Here is a 15,763-nt window from a genome sequence, read left to right on the forward strand (position 1 = left end):
CAAAGAAAAGTAAGGATGGCAAAGGGCGACGTTTTCTTCCAAAGAGCTGCAAACATGGTCGACGCCTCATTAGAAGAATCATCTGGACATTTGTGAGGAACTCTAACCAAGAAAGCAACGTCACACAGATCCAACAGACAGTTTCCATGACTGCAAGTGTTGAGTGGAAAAATGCTACATTGCATTATTGCATCCTCTCACCACAGGAGGCGCTGTTGGCACCACTGATTGCTGATCAGCTGTTCTCTGATGATCTGATTGATACTGTGAATAACGGGACTCACTGAACTCTGTGACACAGTGAAGATTACAGAGTTTAACTTCAACATCTGACTGACGTCACACAGACAGAAGGATGAACCAGTGAGGCACAGAACACAGTTACTGGAGATACTGGATCAGCTCCATGTGAACCTCTGATGGAGAAGCTGCTGAGCCAGAGAAACATCAGGACATGACAGCAGCTGCACTTATCTAACAACATGTAGCAGAGCTGATCTATGTTAGAGGATCTATCACAGCAGCTGAAGCCAAAGTCCAACACTGGATACCAGCTGAGCCTGTGCTGAGTGTAGTGTTACAGGAAAAGGGCAGAAACACTGGTAGCTCCCAGTGATGCTGACTGGGGCACAGAGCTGAATGATGCAGCATCAGGACACTGTTTCAGTCTGACTGACAGAGAAACCTGTAGCTGTATCTACATGTGAGGCAGAGGCCACACAAGCAGCTTTCTATGTTTCACAGTGACTGAGATCTTCAGTGGGGGTGGACATGCTCCTGTACAGACCTCTGAGGAGAACCAAGGTGCAGTCAAAGAGTCCAGTCTGTCCTCACAGATGTGAACATGTGCTTTCATCAGGTCTGCTGTCAGCTAGCAGGCTCACATCAGAATCACTGTTCCTGAAAAACACAGTCTGTGTGACATCATCAGTCAGCTGATGGTCCCAGATCTGAATGGTTTCTGTCTCTACTGAGGAAGTCAGAGAATATCACTGAGGTGTGGATCAGGTCTGAGTGAGCTGTGGAGGGACAGCTTTAAACAGTCCACAGGTCTCACGTCCTGCTCAGTCTGGTAGCAGATACCTCGTATTGTTCCAGATGTGCTGACATCAGCAGCAGCACAGCTGTGTGATACCATGAATCTCAGTTATTGATCCAACACACAGTAAATACAAAGATCAGGATTTCTGAGAGTAATCATTATGAGTCTGAACACATGATCACTGAATGTTAGTCTCCACAATAATAAGCTAACACAAGCAAACACAGCTTTCAGCTCTTATTTTGAAACTGGCTTATTTAGAGAGCTGTGATGTGAGCGTGCCTGGCTCTGAGGCACTTGGGTCAGCCTCTGTTGTTTAGAAGTGTTACAGACTGTGAATGACACAGACCTGTCAGTTTCCATGTTTGTCTGTAACACAGCTCAGGGCTCCATGCTGAACGCATCCATCCAGTGTTATTGATCCAGGACTGATACCAGCATTGGGATCAATACTACAACACACAATCACATGTGTCCACGTGATGTGTTTGACCAGCTTTATTCATTAATGATCAATCAGCTTATTTACTGCATCTGAGTCCAGCTTCATTTAAATGATCCAACCATGAAAATGACATCAGTCCTACAGAAGCACTTCATGCTAACAGGAAGTCATTGATTAAGGTGGAATAACACAGAGACACAACCACTCACAGCTAACCTGACCCCACTAACTGCATGTGTTTGGACTGTGGGAGGAAGCCGGAGTACCGGAGAGGACGCACACAAACACGGGAGAACATGAAGCTCTGAAACAAAGATGGTGGATTTGACCTCAGGACCAGGCGGGGTTACGGGGGTCATGACCCCCCAATAATAGATCCAGCTACACTGAAACTGTCAATTTCATTTACTTTTCCTGTTTTAAAGCTATCAGGCTGCTTTGTGGCTCACTCAATACTAAACTAAGATACTTTCAGTGTGAATCATTTGCAGGAACACAGGCAGGATTTAAAGTGCAGAACTTTACAGTCTCTGTCTCAAAGTTGGTCTGAACATGCTAACAGCTCTTTGTTTTTTTCAGTTTTCACTGGTTTGATGTAATGAAAGAAATTTTAAAGAAGCAGACGATTGTTGTTATTTTAGTTCTATAGTTTCATAAATCGTGGTGTGGATCTAAGTCAACATTCAGAATAAATAAGATAATACAGCACTTTGATGGTTGCCTTTGTATTTTCCCAGCAGTGCTCAGGTTGGTTCTCGGCTACATTTACATACAGATGTTAATGTGTTCAGCAGCTGGACTCATCTGAGGAAGGAACATTGGAAAGGTGCTCAGTGCACAACTGCATCACTAATTTTATGTAAGACCCTGTGTTTTATTGTATTTATATATTTGTAACATTTGACTCAAACACTTTTGGGAAGGATGAAAATGTTTTCAGGAGGAAGTTTTTCCTTCTGTCCGACTGCAGTACACACAACACTGCGTCTCCCCCCATTATCACACTTCCTCAGGCTGGTGATGAGCGCCCCCTGGTGTCAGTGTTGATGACATCATGCACAGTGAAACATAAACGGTGTCTGTTAATAAAAAACTCATGTGTCCATTTTCATGTTTGCATCATGTTTCTGTAAAATCATCAGCTGTTTCTGAACCTTCTTCATTGTTTGACTCATTCCAACAGCTGTGAGCTGTGATAGAGTCAGAGCAGCTTCATCACTGATGTTCAGGTGAAGCTGAACTTAATAAACTGTAGAAATGATCAGGATTCAGGCTGGATGTGTAAAACACTTCTGTGTGAGGTCGCAGTGCTTCATATGTGTGTGTGGGCTGAAGCACACACGTGTGAGTCCTCAGAGGTTTCACACACATCACTGCACACACTTATAATCCTAGTTTAAGCTTGTGGATCATATCGGACACATCAGCAGCTCTTTGGAGACAAAGATTTGAGATTTAAGATGAGTCATAGTCTTTCTATCCATGGTAGCTTCCACTGCTGAGGCTCGGGAAACATGAAGAGGATAATTAAGAGCAAGCATCAGCTCTGTCTCATCTAACTACACAGTATTATGATCATGCACTTATGTCTCAAACTAAGACACAATGAGACAAAATGAGTTCTGTGAGTCTTTAGATTATCAGTAAATTCTGGTGACAGTTTGACGCTCAGTGGAGCCATTTTTGGTTTGTGATGAGTGTTTTGTGAGCTTCTGTTTTGTGAATCGCTCTTTGTAATTTAGAAGATGGTGCAGAAATGTGCGCGCCCTTATCTGAGAGGACACGGAGAGAGTGTCGCAGACTCGAGGTGAGGAGATAAACCTCGGAGCTGGATGGCCTGCACGTTACCCATGTGCATCTTTTCAGTGACATCAAGTGAACCCATAATAAGCATTTCTATGTCTTAGACATCATGTCCATTTCTAATGAGAGATTATTTTTAAATGAGGGAAACCTGGTCTAACAACACGCTTCCAACAGAGCTAAAGGTTCACCACAGTGAGACGGTGGGACTCTGATAAGAACTGAAACACTGTGTATGAACAGCTGAGACAAAACTATATATAAACACTCATTTATTCCAGTTTAGTTTACAATGATTTCAAAGTAATGTGGAACGATTCATGTTCATGAGCTGTTACAAACACAACTATTGATTTGTCTATATATGGTCGGACTACAAGGCTCGTGTTGAGGCTCTTGGAATAATGTGTGAATTACAGCAAGAAATGATGGTTTTCCATTTTACCAAAGTGGAATAAAATCACCACAGCAAAGAAATCATGTTATTGTCTGCAGCTAAAATATATGGTGAACATGGTTTTATAATAATGTGCAAACACAACCTCACTCTGCTCTATACGAGGAGCCAACCACAGCTGTCCGGGTCTTCATCCACCACCTCCACCATCTTTGCTCATCATCATTCACTTAATTGCTGATTGGTTTAAATCAAACTCCATTACAGGTTCAACTCCATCATATAACAGCATGTTGACTTTGGATCTGGTGTGCAGTGCCACCTTAAAAGATGAGGAAACTAAGAGATTACAAAAAAAGAAGTGGAGGAGTTAAAGAGCTGCAGCAGATTAACAGTTTCTGACAGTCATGTGTTAGAAATAGGACGATTAGATGAGCTGAGGGATCCATCTACTGCTCAGTGAAGCCTCATCAGAAACAGTCTCAGTGGAAGGATGGCTCTATTGTTAAGGAAGGACACAGGCAGAAAGACTGGCGTCTGTCACACAGGAACTGGACTGAAAATCAGCTGCACATATTCATCAGTATGTGCAAACATATTATAGGTGTGGAATTCAGGACAGTACCATCAGAAGTTGATCCACTGTGCAAATGTCTGATTGGCAGTGGCTTCATTTTTCACTATGAACAAACTGCTAATGCAGCATCACAGGACGTCAGCCATGGATTGGCCTCCCCAGACCTCAACATTACTGAAACATCTTAACAGAGGATGGAAACAAAGGGAACCAACATCCAAGAAAAGAGCTGCTGCTGAAAACTTCCTCACAGAAAACACAAACAAGCTTGACTAAGAGACTCCAGGCTGTGCTGAATTATAAAGGTGGACTGACCTCCAGGGTCCTTAGTATCATATAAGCTCAGTTTGTGTCTTATATACTTTCCATTTATATAACAAAATATATAGAAAGGAGGGTGGTTTAAGATGTCTGTAGAGTTTTATTCATTATCTTTAGACAAACAAAGAAAGCACCATCCATTCGTCTCCAGTCTGTATGAAAAACAGGGGAAAGGTCAAATTAAACCTTTGAAATTCCTTTCACAATAAATCCATAAATAAACAAAATAAAACAGAAAAGTGTTTAAACCCACTTTTCCATAAAGCTGTCAATAGGAAATGTTCCAGTAAACATGTCTGTGTTTCTGCTGTTTTCCTTTCATGCGTCCACAGCTGACAGGTAACCCTATTGGAGTCGCCATAGTGACGGGTGGCGTCTCAGCTTCAGCGTGTTGATGGGCACAGCCATGGTTACCACAGCTGGAGTTGGTATACGGCGAGCTGTGAGAGGACAGAGATGGAGAACGCACATTTAACTCTTTAACAGGAGATACGTTACGACTAACAGACGACTGCTGTCTACATGATGTCTTTGCAGCCCTTATGCTACATGTTACACAACTTTTCTTCATGCCAACAAGACTGAGGTGCCACATAGTCGACACATACAGCTGATTATGATGCATGTTTTACTATTGCTATGTTCACATCATCTGCTTGGCTTTATTACTGAAAGCCTGGAGATCCTCTGACGTGTGCATGGCTGATGTGAAGTATGATTAGTCCTACATGACATCAACAACAGAGGCAATGAAAGCTTTGTTGTTATCACTTAACCCCCCGGGGAGCAGCCATTTGGCTTTTCTACCTTTAAAACCCGGAGAGCAGCCAAATGGCTTTTAGCTAGGCTTTAGCTTCAGCCAAGTGGAAGCTAAATTGGCTAGTCATTCATATGTAAATTAGGTTGTTACCTGGGAATTCTGGAGGGAGGGGAGTGGGGGTGTGTGGATGAGGGGGTGGGGGAGCTGCTAAAAGCTGTGCACTTCCTTTTGTGTTTCATCTTGAAGCATTCTCAATCATCCAGGGAAATAAATCTCCAAAAGTCACCAACTTGGAGTGTTTCAGTTTGCCATCTTAGGGAGAAATCAACACACATGGGTGTATGTCCTTTGTTGCTGAGATTTATTGATGAAAACAGTACAAAAAACCAACCATTTGTACACATATTTACAAATAATAATAAAAAGTGAGTGAGTACATTTCAACATTTTCAGCAATCACTCACAATCCTGGCACTGCCATGGTATCTGTAGTCTGCATTTACCACACGTGTATCTGTTGCAGTGAACACATCGCACAGTGGCATGATTGTTCTTGCATTTGTGTTTGACCTGACACGTGGCTCTTTTTCCAGGACTCGGTGTGGAGGGTTGTGTGCAAAGCAATTGTTCTTTTCTTGCCTTCTTCGCAGCTACATGAGAGTGAGCCAACTCCCTTGCAAGCTCCACCAGGAAGTCCACCCGTCTTTCCTTCGTCCCGGTGCATGCTTGATACAGCACATGTGCATTCAGTGCTGCCATGTCAATCATGTTATAAAACACGGCAACTGGCCAGCGCCGTGTTCCTCTGCGGACAGTGTACTCCCGAACCATCTGGTCCATCACATCCACGCCACACTTTGTTTTGTTGTAAAGGGTGACCGTGTTTGGCTTCCTTTTGGTAGTGTTATCAGTCTGAACCACGCTGTGAATGCTGCTAAGAATATAGACTGTCTTCTTCCGTTTGGCCGCAGTTCCTTTGAATGTAGACAATCCGAATGTTATAGTTTCTTTCCACTGTGTTCCTGTTAATGGTAAACTACAAATTTACTCTAAATTACTAAAATATCGATATTTTAATGTGAGAATCGATTCTAGAACATAAATGACTGGTATCGGAGGAATCAATATTTCAGGATCGATCCGCACATCACTACTGGGTGGTGTCACGTGGCTATTAGCTGTAAACAAACCTGGAGGAGTGGATTTCTTCAACTGAGAAAATGCATGGATTTGTGATGAATGTCTCAGTTAATCAGGTAAAGTCAAATTTACAGTAAGTGAAGAGATCATGGGTGATATGCCCCTTGATATTGGCTAGAGTGAGGTTCAGAGTGTTGGTATCACATTTGGCAGCAAAAAAAGAGACCAATCTTCTTACTGAAAGTAATTGCACAGCCTAATAAGATGTGAAACTATATTAAGAATTTACCAGTGAACAGCAGCAGAAAGTAATCTAGTCACAGTCAATATGAATCTGATGTTTGGCTCCATGATTTCAGTCTGATTGGCTCATTCATAAAGTATTCTGTTCCAGGTGCTGCTCAATGGATGTATTTGAAAGTGTTGAACCAGAGGGGTGTTAGATCTGCCTTACCCAATGCTGTAAAAGTGTTGTCTCTGCCTGTCTGAGAGGGTTTGGCCCATTTATCCCATTTTATCTATCTACGTTTATCTATCTATATTTTATCATATTTTTTATCTAACCCTAACCGTGCCTTGAGGCAAATTGTGTTATAATTTGATGCTATTTTTATAGCTGAATATAAAACTGAATTGAATTGAACTGAAACAGAATTATAAACTACAGAAAAAGACAAAATGCCTTCTGTGTTCAGTAATAAACTGCAGGAAGAAAGTGAAAATCAGTGGAGGTCCTGGGTTTGTTCCAGAAACAGGTTTAACTAATTCTATGTTAACCTTTTCCAGTTAAGTCTGAGTCTTAAATCAAGAAAAAAGCTTCTTCAGCAGGTAAATAAAGAGCAGGGCTTCCATGTGAAACCAGAGCAGCTGAAATCTGAATATCGATTATAATCACCAATACTAGATAGATGGAAAAATAAATGTTAAAATGACTGAAAGTTTGAGTAAGGTTCATTTGGGCAGTTTGAGCTTATATCTTAGTCATTTCAAATTCTTTGGTCATATTATCTTGATAAATAAAACAGGAACACAAAGCACTATCTGGTTGCAGATGATATTTTTAAGACTATTATAAAAAAAATCCTAAGAGGATTCATTCATTTTTATTGTCCTGCCCATCCTTGTTTCTTTCTAATTACCAACATCCCCTAGTTACACTGTCAAAATCCTTGAAGCACAGAAAGGCTGTGAACTTAACAGGTGTTTGTTACAGTTTTTACACCATCTCATTTGGTAGCTTTATATTTAATAACAGGTCAGAACATATGAATCAAATATTTCTGTTGCTCTTTAATGTCAGACTTTAATCAACAAAACCTCTCAGTAAATGTTTTTCACTAAATTCTTTGATTTTTCCTCCTTTTATCTCCTCATTTTATTACATTATTTCCTCAGGAATTAATAAAGTATTCTTATTCTGATTAAAAGCACAAGAAAACATTTTTTCATCAGTAATGTTTGATTCATGATAAAATTACACTCAGTGAGTCTACTGACTTAAACAGCTTTAAAAACACATGTTAGCTAATCTGACAGGCTTTGTTTTATACAGAGTTTGATAACATCTTAGTAATCACCTAATCAGTAATTAGTTATTCATTAATTCCCCAATTCTATAAAATTTACAAACATATTTGATCGAAAATAACACATGAAATAAACACTAAATGTACAGTGAAATAATATTTCTACAATGTGATCTCCCCCCTTGATCTTCATGTTGGCTTTAATGAGCTGCTGCTAAATGACTATTTCTCACTGAGTATCACTGCAGAGCACAAGCCCTCTTTATCTTTTTAGCAGCAGCCAAATACACTACAGCTCCTACTGCAGTTCCCACTGCAGCTCCCACTGCAGCTCCTACTGGACCCCCTACAAGTCCAATTGTAGCTCCAACAGTAGCTTCAATACCCAGTCCAGTACCAACTCCAACACCCAGTCCAAGAACAGTTCCTATAAAAATAGCAATCATTCTGTCTTGAATAAACTTATTATTTCTTTCTGCTCTGTATCTTGCTTCTTCGGGTGTCACATTTCCTTCCTTTATTAGTCGTTCCATTTCTTTCTTTATAGCGCTCTCTGCCTTCTCAAACATCTCATAGGTGTGGTATCTTCCTCTATTTTTCTGAACCATGGTGTTGATCTTCTCCAGCAGCTCTCTGACCTGAGCAGGATCTCTACTTCTGTTGTTAAAAACATGATATCTTTCTCCACACTGACGGACTAAGTTACACAGAGCTGAATTATTGTTAATGATTTCTTTTATGGAGACCATCAGATCATCTGCATGTGTGAACAACACCATGGTGTAACACGCTGCTTCCTTTCCAAACACCTTCTGAAGGATTTTCACAATTTCTTGTTCTTCCTTTTTAAATACTCCTGGATGGACCACAACCAGGAACACGTGAGGACCAGGAGCAGCAAACGAGATGAATCTAGCAACCTCTTTCTTCACCTTCTGTGCAGTTAGTTCTGTGTCAAACAGACCTGGAGTATCAACCACAGCCAGTTTTTGAAAATCAAATAGAGCTGCTTCCTTCTGACACTCTAATGTCACTGCGGAAGACGATGATGTTGATCTAAATACATCTGCCTCTAAGATGGTGTTTCCTGCTGCACTCTTCCCAGCTCTGTTTTTTCCCACAAGAACAATTCTGAGGTCTGGTTCCAATTTTTTAAATGCGCTCTCAGCCTCTTTGAACATTTCATTGGTGTAGTATCTTCCTCCATTTGTCTGAACCATGTTGTTGATCTTCTCCAGCAGCTCTCTGACCTGAGCAGAATCTTTGCTTCTGTTGTTAAACACATGATATCCTCCTCCACAATGCCTGATGACGTCAACGAGAGCTGGATTTCCACTTATTACTTCTTCTATGCTGACTTCATCAGCCTCCAGACTGTCTCCATGGGTGAATAGGACCATAGTGTAACGTGCTGCTTCTTCTCCAAACACATTCTGAATTATTCTGACTGTCTTTTGTTCTTCTTCTGTGAATCTGTTTAACTCGATCACAATCAGGAACACATGAGGACCAGGAGCAGCAAAAGGGATGGATCTACTGATCTCTGCCTTTATCTCTTCTTCAGTTTTATGGGTGTCAAACAGACCTGGAGTATCAACTACAGCCAGGATCTGACCATCAAACTGACCTGTGTTCATCTGACACTTTTCTGTTGCTGTGGTAGAAGATGGTGTAGATCTAAATACTCTTTCTCCTAGGATTGTGTTTCCTGCTGCACTCTTTCCAACACCAGTTTTCCCAACAAGCACAATCCTGAAGTCAGCCTGTCTGAATATTTCACTGGTGTAGCAGCTTCCTCCGTTTCTCTGAACCATGTTGTTGATCTCCGTCAGTAATTCTGTGACCTGACAGCAATCACTGTTTCTGTTGTTAAACACATGATATCCTCCTCCACACTGATGGAGGAAGTTACCTAGAGCTGGATTATTGCGAATAGATTCATCTATGGTAACACTCGCTGCCTCTAGATCATCTCCACAGTTGAACAAGACCATACTATAACCTGCTGTTTCTTCTCCAAACATCTGCTGAATTTTTCTCACAATTTCATGATCTTCTTCTGTGAAGCTGCCAGCCTGAAACACAACCAGGAACACATGTGGACCAGGAGCAGCAAAGCAGATGCATCTGTGGATTTCCCTCCTCATATCCACATCAGGCAGTCTGTTCTCAAACAGATCTGGAGTAAGAACTACAGTCAGGATTTGACCCCCAAAACTCTTGTGTTTCCTTCTGAAACTCTGACGATGTTGTTGACTCAAAAGCATTCACATTTCCCAAAATAGCATTTCCAATTTTGTTCTTTCCAACTGCAGTTTTCCCAAGAAGCACAATCCTGTACTCTGGTTTATCTGGTTCTTCTGGTTCTTCTTGTTGTTCTGGCTCCTCTGGCTCTGCTGAAAAAAATATTATGGACATACTGATGATGGTGTAAAAGGCACATTTTACTGTTTTCTTTCTCTAAAATGAACATTTTCACAGATAAAACTCTGAAAACAAGAAACTGTTAGCTTCCCTCAGTTGTTTTACCCAAACTCTGAGACATTAAGTCACTGAATAAATAAAGATAAATTCTGATCTCTACAAATTTTCCTGGACGGAGAAACTGCAGGTTTTGGCACTCCTACATTTTAGGCCTTGATGTTAATGGCTGCAGATGCCAGTTGGCTTAAATGGTGAAAACTGGAGGATAGAATGTTCGCAGGGAATACAGAAGAGAGGGGAATACAAAAAAATATTTATATAATTATTACACACAGAAACTAATATGAACTCTTGTTCTGTGTAGCAGCGTGTCAAATTGAACGCATTGTAACCTTGGTTCTGTCCTGATACTTGCACAAGCAGATTACATATTATGCATCAGTGACAGTTAGGTTGGCGCATTTCGTGGCCGTACTCTGAGTTCAGCAGAAGCTGCTTCCTCATTCTGTTTCCTGTTCCTAAGGTCTAGCTGAAACAACTTAATTTAAAATATATATTGTTGCATTTCTTTGTGTCTGACGGTGTTGACAAAAACCTTGCACTTCTCCAGCAAAAACATAAAGTATTAAAAAATGTTACATCTGGGAGATTGTACCAAAACATGGTGAGACAGCCAAAACTTGTATATATGTTTTTCAAAAATCAACAAATATATTTTAGAAAATTAAAACCTGTTTTGTCCCTAATTTCAGGAATCACTGAGTTACAAGCTGAGTATTACCTTATTAGGTTTTGAGTCTCTTAACACTTACATCCTCAGTAGTAAACATGTAGGCTTAAGGCCTTCGCCATACTATTGATGCAAATAATCATTTTACTCAAACATAACATTTATTTTTCTCTCCACTCCGTTACATATTCCATATGTACAGGGTATGACTCCCCCTTAGTCGTTTAAAGTTGTTTAAAAGTTAGTGATGTGCAATACCACTGATTTTCTTTCCGATCCGATACCAAGTAATATTCAGGGTGGTATCGGCGATACTGATCCGATATGATACTTTGTACAAAAACTTATTTTATTTATTGTATCTCAAATTATAGCGTCATAATGATTACAGGACATCAGATTACTTGTTCTTATCACTTAATAATGCAGAGTTCATCATATAGAAATAAAAAAAATGAAGTTGTGCTATTTGAACACCTTGCCTGCCTGCAGCACTAAAGGACTCTGTGAGAGACGTCTGTCTCGCCCTAGCAGCACCTGTCCCTGTCCTCCTCTTCAGTTCACCTCAACATACACTCCTCATATTCTGTGATATGATTTACTCTGAGGTGTTTGACAAGGTTAGTGGTGTTGCCGCAACCATACATGCCAACCCTCCCGATTTTTCCGAGAGAATACCGAATTTCAGTGCCCTCCCGAAAATCTCCCGGAGCCACCATTCTCCCGAATTTCGCCCGATTTTCTAGGACAACAAAATTGAAAAATCATATTGCAGAATTCATAGCGCGGCCCAGCCAATTCCAGTTTCCAACAATGGCAGCAGCAACTTACTTTTAATATTGCTCTTGTTTCTCTTTTTGGGTGGCAAAAAAACTTTTAACATGTTTTCAGGTGAGAATGTAGCTGTGTAAACTTCAAATATCTGAGCCGACCGACACATCGTCTTCAAACCCCCGCAGTCTTTCACCACTCGGGTTAAACATGATGTATAAGTCACTTTGATAACTTAAAAATGTTATTGTTTGGCTTTTTCGGTGTTTTATTTGTTCGTGAGTAAATTGGTTTGGCTGAGTTTAAAGTTATTAGATTAGATTAAATTAAATTTGACTTTATTGATCCTTCGGAAGGGTTCCTCCGGGGTTTTCACACAGCTGAATAAACGTCAAACAGAAAATGGTTAAACAGAAGAGTGAGACGGTCGAGAGTTTACGTCAGTGCCCGGTTATATTTTAGACAGCATGGAGCAGACAGCAGAGTTTCACTCCACCGAGGGAGCTCGTGACGTACTACCCGGCTTTCTTTAGACCGCGAAGGCCGGGTCCTCAGGTGGAAGCAGCCTCTGAAATTGGACACCCCCGCTGTTTCCGGGCCGGCCAATAATAACGGTGACATTTAACGTATTTTATCCGATAAATAAACCCTGTAAAATGTATTAACCCCCCCCCCCCCCCCCTCCAACAGCCCTTTTGAATGTCTCCCTAGTATGGCCACAACACCTCACTCTTGGAGCCCTTTTTTTGCCACATGTATTGCAAACCACGTCTCAGCTGTGTGTGGAGGTAAAATACGTCCGCACATGACTTCAATTACGCTCAGCCATTGTTGTGAGTGCGCACGCCAAGGGGCTGCAAGACAATTATACAGCCGTATTTCGCACATGACTATGAAAGGCGGAAGAGGAAGTAGTTCATTTGAATGTAGACAATCCGAATGTTATAGTTTCTTTCCACTGTGTTCCTGTTAATGATAAACTACAAATTTACTCTAAATTACTAAAATATCGATATTTTAATGTGAGAATCGATTCTAGAACATAAATGATTGGTATCGGAGGAATCGATATTTCAGGATCGATCCGCACATCACTATTAAAAATGTAAAGAATGGAAATATCGTTTTCATGTCATATTTAAATGTACATTGGAAAAGTCAGTTTAAATGTTCTTACCCAGTAGAAGCTCTTGGTCAGACATGCCTGTATATCAGGTTGTGTGTCACTGCTGTCAAATAACTTCCCCTTTATCTCACCACAGTATAAGAGACCTTCTAGCCCCTCCCTTTGAACATGTGATATGTAATCAAGAGTTGAGACAGAGACAAGAAACGAAGAAGTATTTGATATGTACACACACACACACACACACACACACACACACACACACACACACACACATATATATATATATATATATATATATATATATATATATATATTTCAGTTTCCAAGGCCTCAGGTATGGACAGCTTGCTGTATTTCTTATGCACCTTCTTTGTCGCACCTTTCTGCAACTCCGTTAGTTGGCTAACCTCCCTCCGTGCCTCTGGAAAAAATACCAGAGGCGCAAAACACCAGCTACTGGTAGACAGAACAGTCAGCCGAGACTGCAAGACCAGACTGACCAACCTGTGCACTGCCTGGATTGATTACAAGAAGGCCTATGACTCAATGCCCCACAGCTGGATACTGGAATGCCTAGAATTGTACAAGATCAATGGGACCCTAAGAGCCTTCATCAGGAACTCAATGGGGATGTGGCGTACAACACTAGAGGCCAACTCCAAGCCCATAGCACAAGTCACCATCAAGTGCGGGATCTACCAAGGAGATGCTCTGTCCCCACTGCTGTTCTGCATAGGCCTGAACCCCCTCAGTGAGATCATTAACAAGACTGGCTACGGATACCGACTACGGAACGGAGCAGTTGTCAGCCACCTCCTGTACATGGATGACATCAAGCTGTATGCCAAGAGTGAACGAGACATCGATTCACTGATCCACACTACCAGGCTATACAGCAATGACATTGGAATGTCGTTCGGACTGGAGAAGTGTAGTCGGATGGTAACAAAGAGAGGGAAGGTAGTCAGAACTGAGGGGATTGAACTACCAGAAGGCAACATTGCAGACATAGAGGACAGTTACAAGTACCTGGGGATCCCGCAGGCAAATGGGAACCATGAAGAGGCCGCTAGAAAGGCTGCAACCACCAAGTACCTGCAGAGGGTCAGGCAAGTCCTGAGGAGTCAGCTGAATGGTAAGAACAAGATCCGGGCCATCAACACGTATGCCCTGCCCGTGATCAGGTACCCTGCTGGGGTAATAGGCTGGCCAAAGGAGGAGATAGAAGCCACAGACATAAAGACAAGAAAGCTCCTTACCATGCATGGAGGGTTTCACCCCAAGTCCAGCACCCTGAGGCTGTACGCTAAGCGGAAGGAAGGGGGCCAGGGACTGGTGAGTGTCAGCACCACAGTCCAGGATGAGACAACAAACATCCAAGAATACATTGGGAAGATGGCCCCAACTGACCGAGTGCTCAGTGAATACCTCAGGCAGCAGAAACCCAAGAAAGAGGAGGGAGACGAGGAACCATCATGGAAGGACAGGCCCCTGCATTGTATGTACCACCGGCAGATAGAGGAGGTGGCTGATATCCAGAAATCCTACCAGTGGCTGGACAAAGCTGGACTGAAAGACAGCACAGAGGCACTAATCATGGCAGCACAAGAACAAGCTCTGAGTACAAGAGCCATAGAGGCTGGGGTCTATCACACCAGGCAAGACCCCAGGTGCAGGCTGTGTAAAGATGCCCCAGAGACAATCCAGCACATAACAGCAGGGTGCAAGATGCTAGCAGGCAAGGCATACATGGAACGCCAAAACCAAGTGGCCGGCATAGTGTACAGGAACATCTGTGCTGAGTATAACCTGGAAGTCCCGAGGTCAAAATGGGAGATGCCCCCAAGGGTGGTGGAGAATGACCGAGCTAAGATCCTGTGGGACTTCCAGATAAAGACGGACAAAATGGTGGTGGCTAACCAACCGGACATAGTGGTGGTAGACAAACAGAAGAAGACGGCCGTAGTGATCGACGTAGCGGTTCCGAATGACAGCAATATCAGGAAGAAGGAACACGAGAAGCTGGAGAAATACCAAGGGCTCAGAGAAGAGCTCGAGAGGATGTGGAGGGTGAAGGTAACGGTGGTCCCCGTGGTAATCGGAGCACTAGGTGCGGTGACTCCCAAGCTAGGCGAGTGGCTCCAGCAGATCCCGGGAATAACATCGGAGATCTCTGTCCAGAAGAGCGCAGTCCTGGGAACAGCTAAGATACTGCGCAGGACCCTCAAGCTCCCAGGCCTCTGGTAGAGGACCCGAGCTTGAAGGATAAACCGCCCGCAGGGGCGTGCTGGGTGTTTTTATATATATATATATATATATATAGTAACGATGGTTAAATGTTATTTTACAGTGACAAGTGGGTTATCTCTGCACGCTGTTGTTATTTCTTTAAGATACATGTTTGGTTATAATAGGGAGGGAATGTGTGCAGGAAGGGGAGGGGGGTCTTCATTGTTGTGTGACTGTACGGGGCTGAAGTGAGGTGTTATGAGGGCATGTTATGAGGAAATTTAAAACTGCTGGCTAAGAGTAAACGTAAATTCAGTAAAATCTTATCTTATTCTTCCCAGTTAAATTTACCCTTCATTCTAATTTGTGTTGTACAGTTATTTCATTTTTAACCTTAATTTATATTCTATTCCTTCCTAGTTAAATTTACCCTTTTTAATTTTTCATATTTATTTCCTATCTTATTCAT

The 15,763-nt window shown here is 41.9% G+C and overlaps 3 protein-coding genes across 3 annotated transcripts in view; 1 reads left to right on the top strand and 2 right to left on the bottom strand.

The window, feature by feature from the left end:
• The window catches only part of LOC113017311 (NACHT, LRR and PYD domains-containing protein 12-like), a 199,206-nt gene that overhangs the window by 96,693 nt on the left and 86,750 nt on the right, over positions 1-15,763 (top strand). The gene's annotated exons all lie outside the window — the stretch shown is intronic.
• Positions 1-15,763, bottom strand: part of LOC113017310 (NACHT, LRR and PYD domains-containing protein 12-like) — a 262,419-nt gene that overhangs the window by 29,726 nt on the left and 216,930 nt on the right. The window lies entirely within an intron of this gene.
• LOC113017312 (GTPase IMAP family member 8-like) lies at positions 8,251-13,138 on the bottom strand. Its single transcript, XM_026160477.1, is given in 3 exon segments — positions 8,251-10,227; positions 10,229-10,407; positions 13,114-13,138. Coding segments are annotated over 3 exon segments (2,181 nt in total).

This window comes from Astatotilapia calliptera, unplaced genomic scaffold, assembly GCF_900246225.1.
Source record: "Astatotilapia calliptera unplaced genomic scaffold, fAstCal1.2 U_scaffold_10, whole genome shotgun sequence".
In the NCBI taxonomy this organism is placed as follows: domain Eukaryota; kingdom Metazoa; phylum Chordata; class Actinopteri; order Cichliformes; family Cichlidae; genus Astatotilapia; species Astatotilapia calliptera.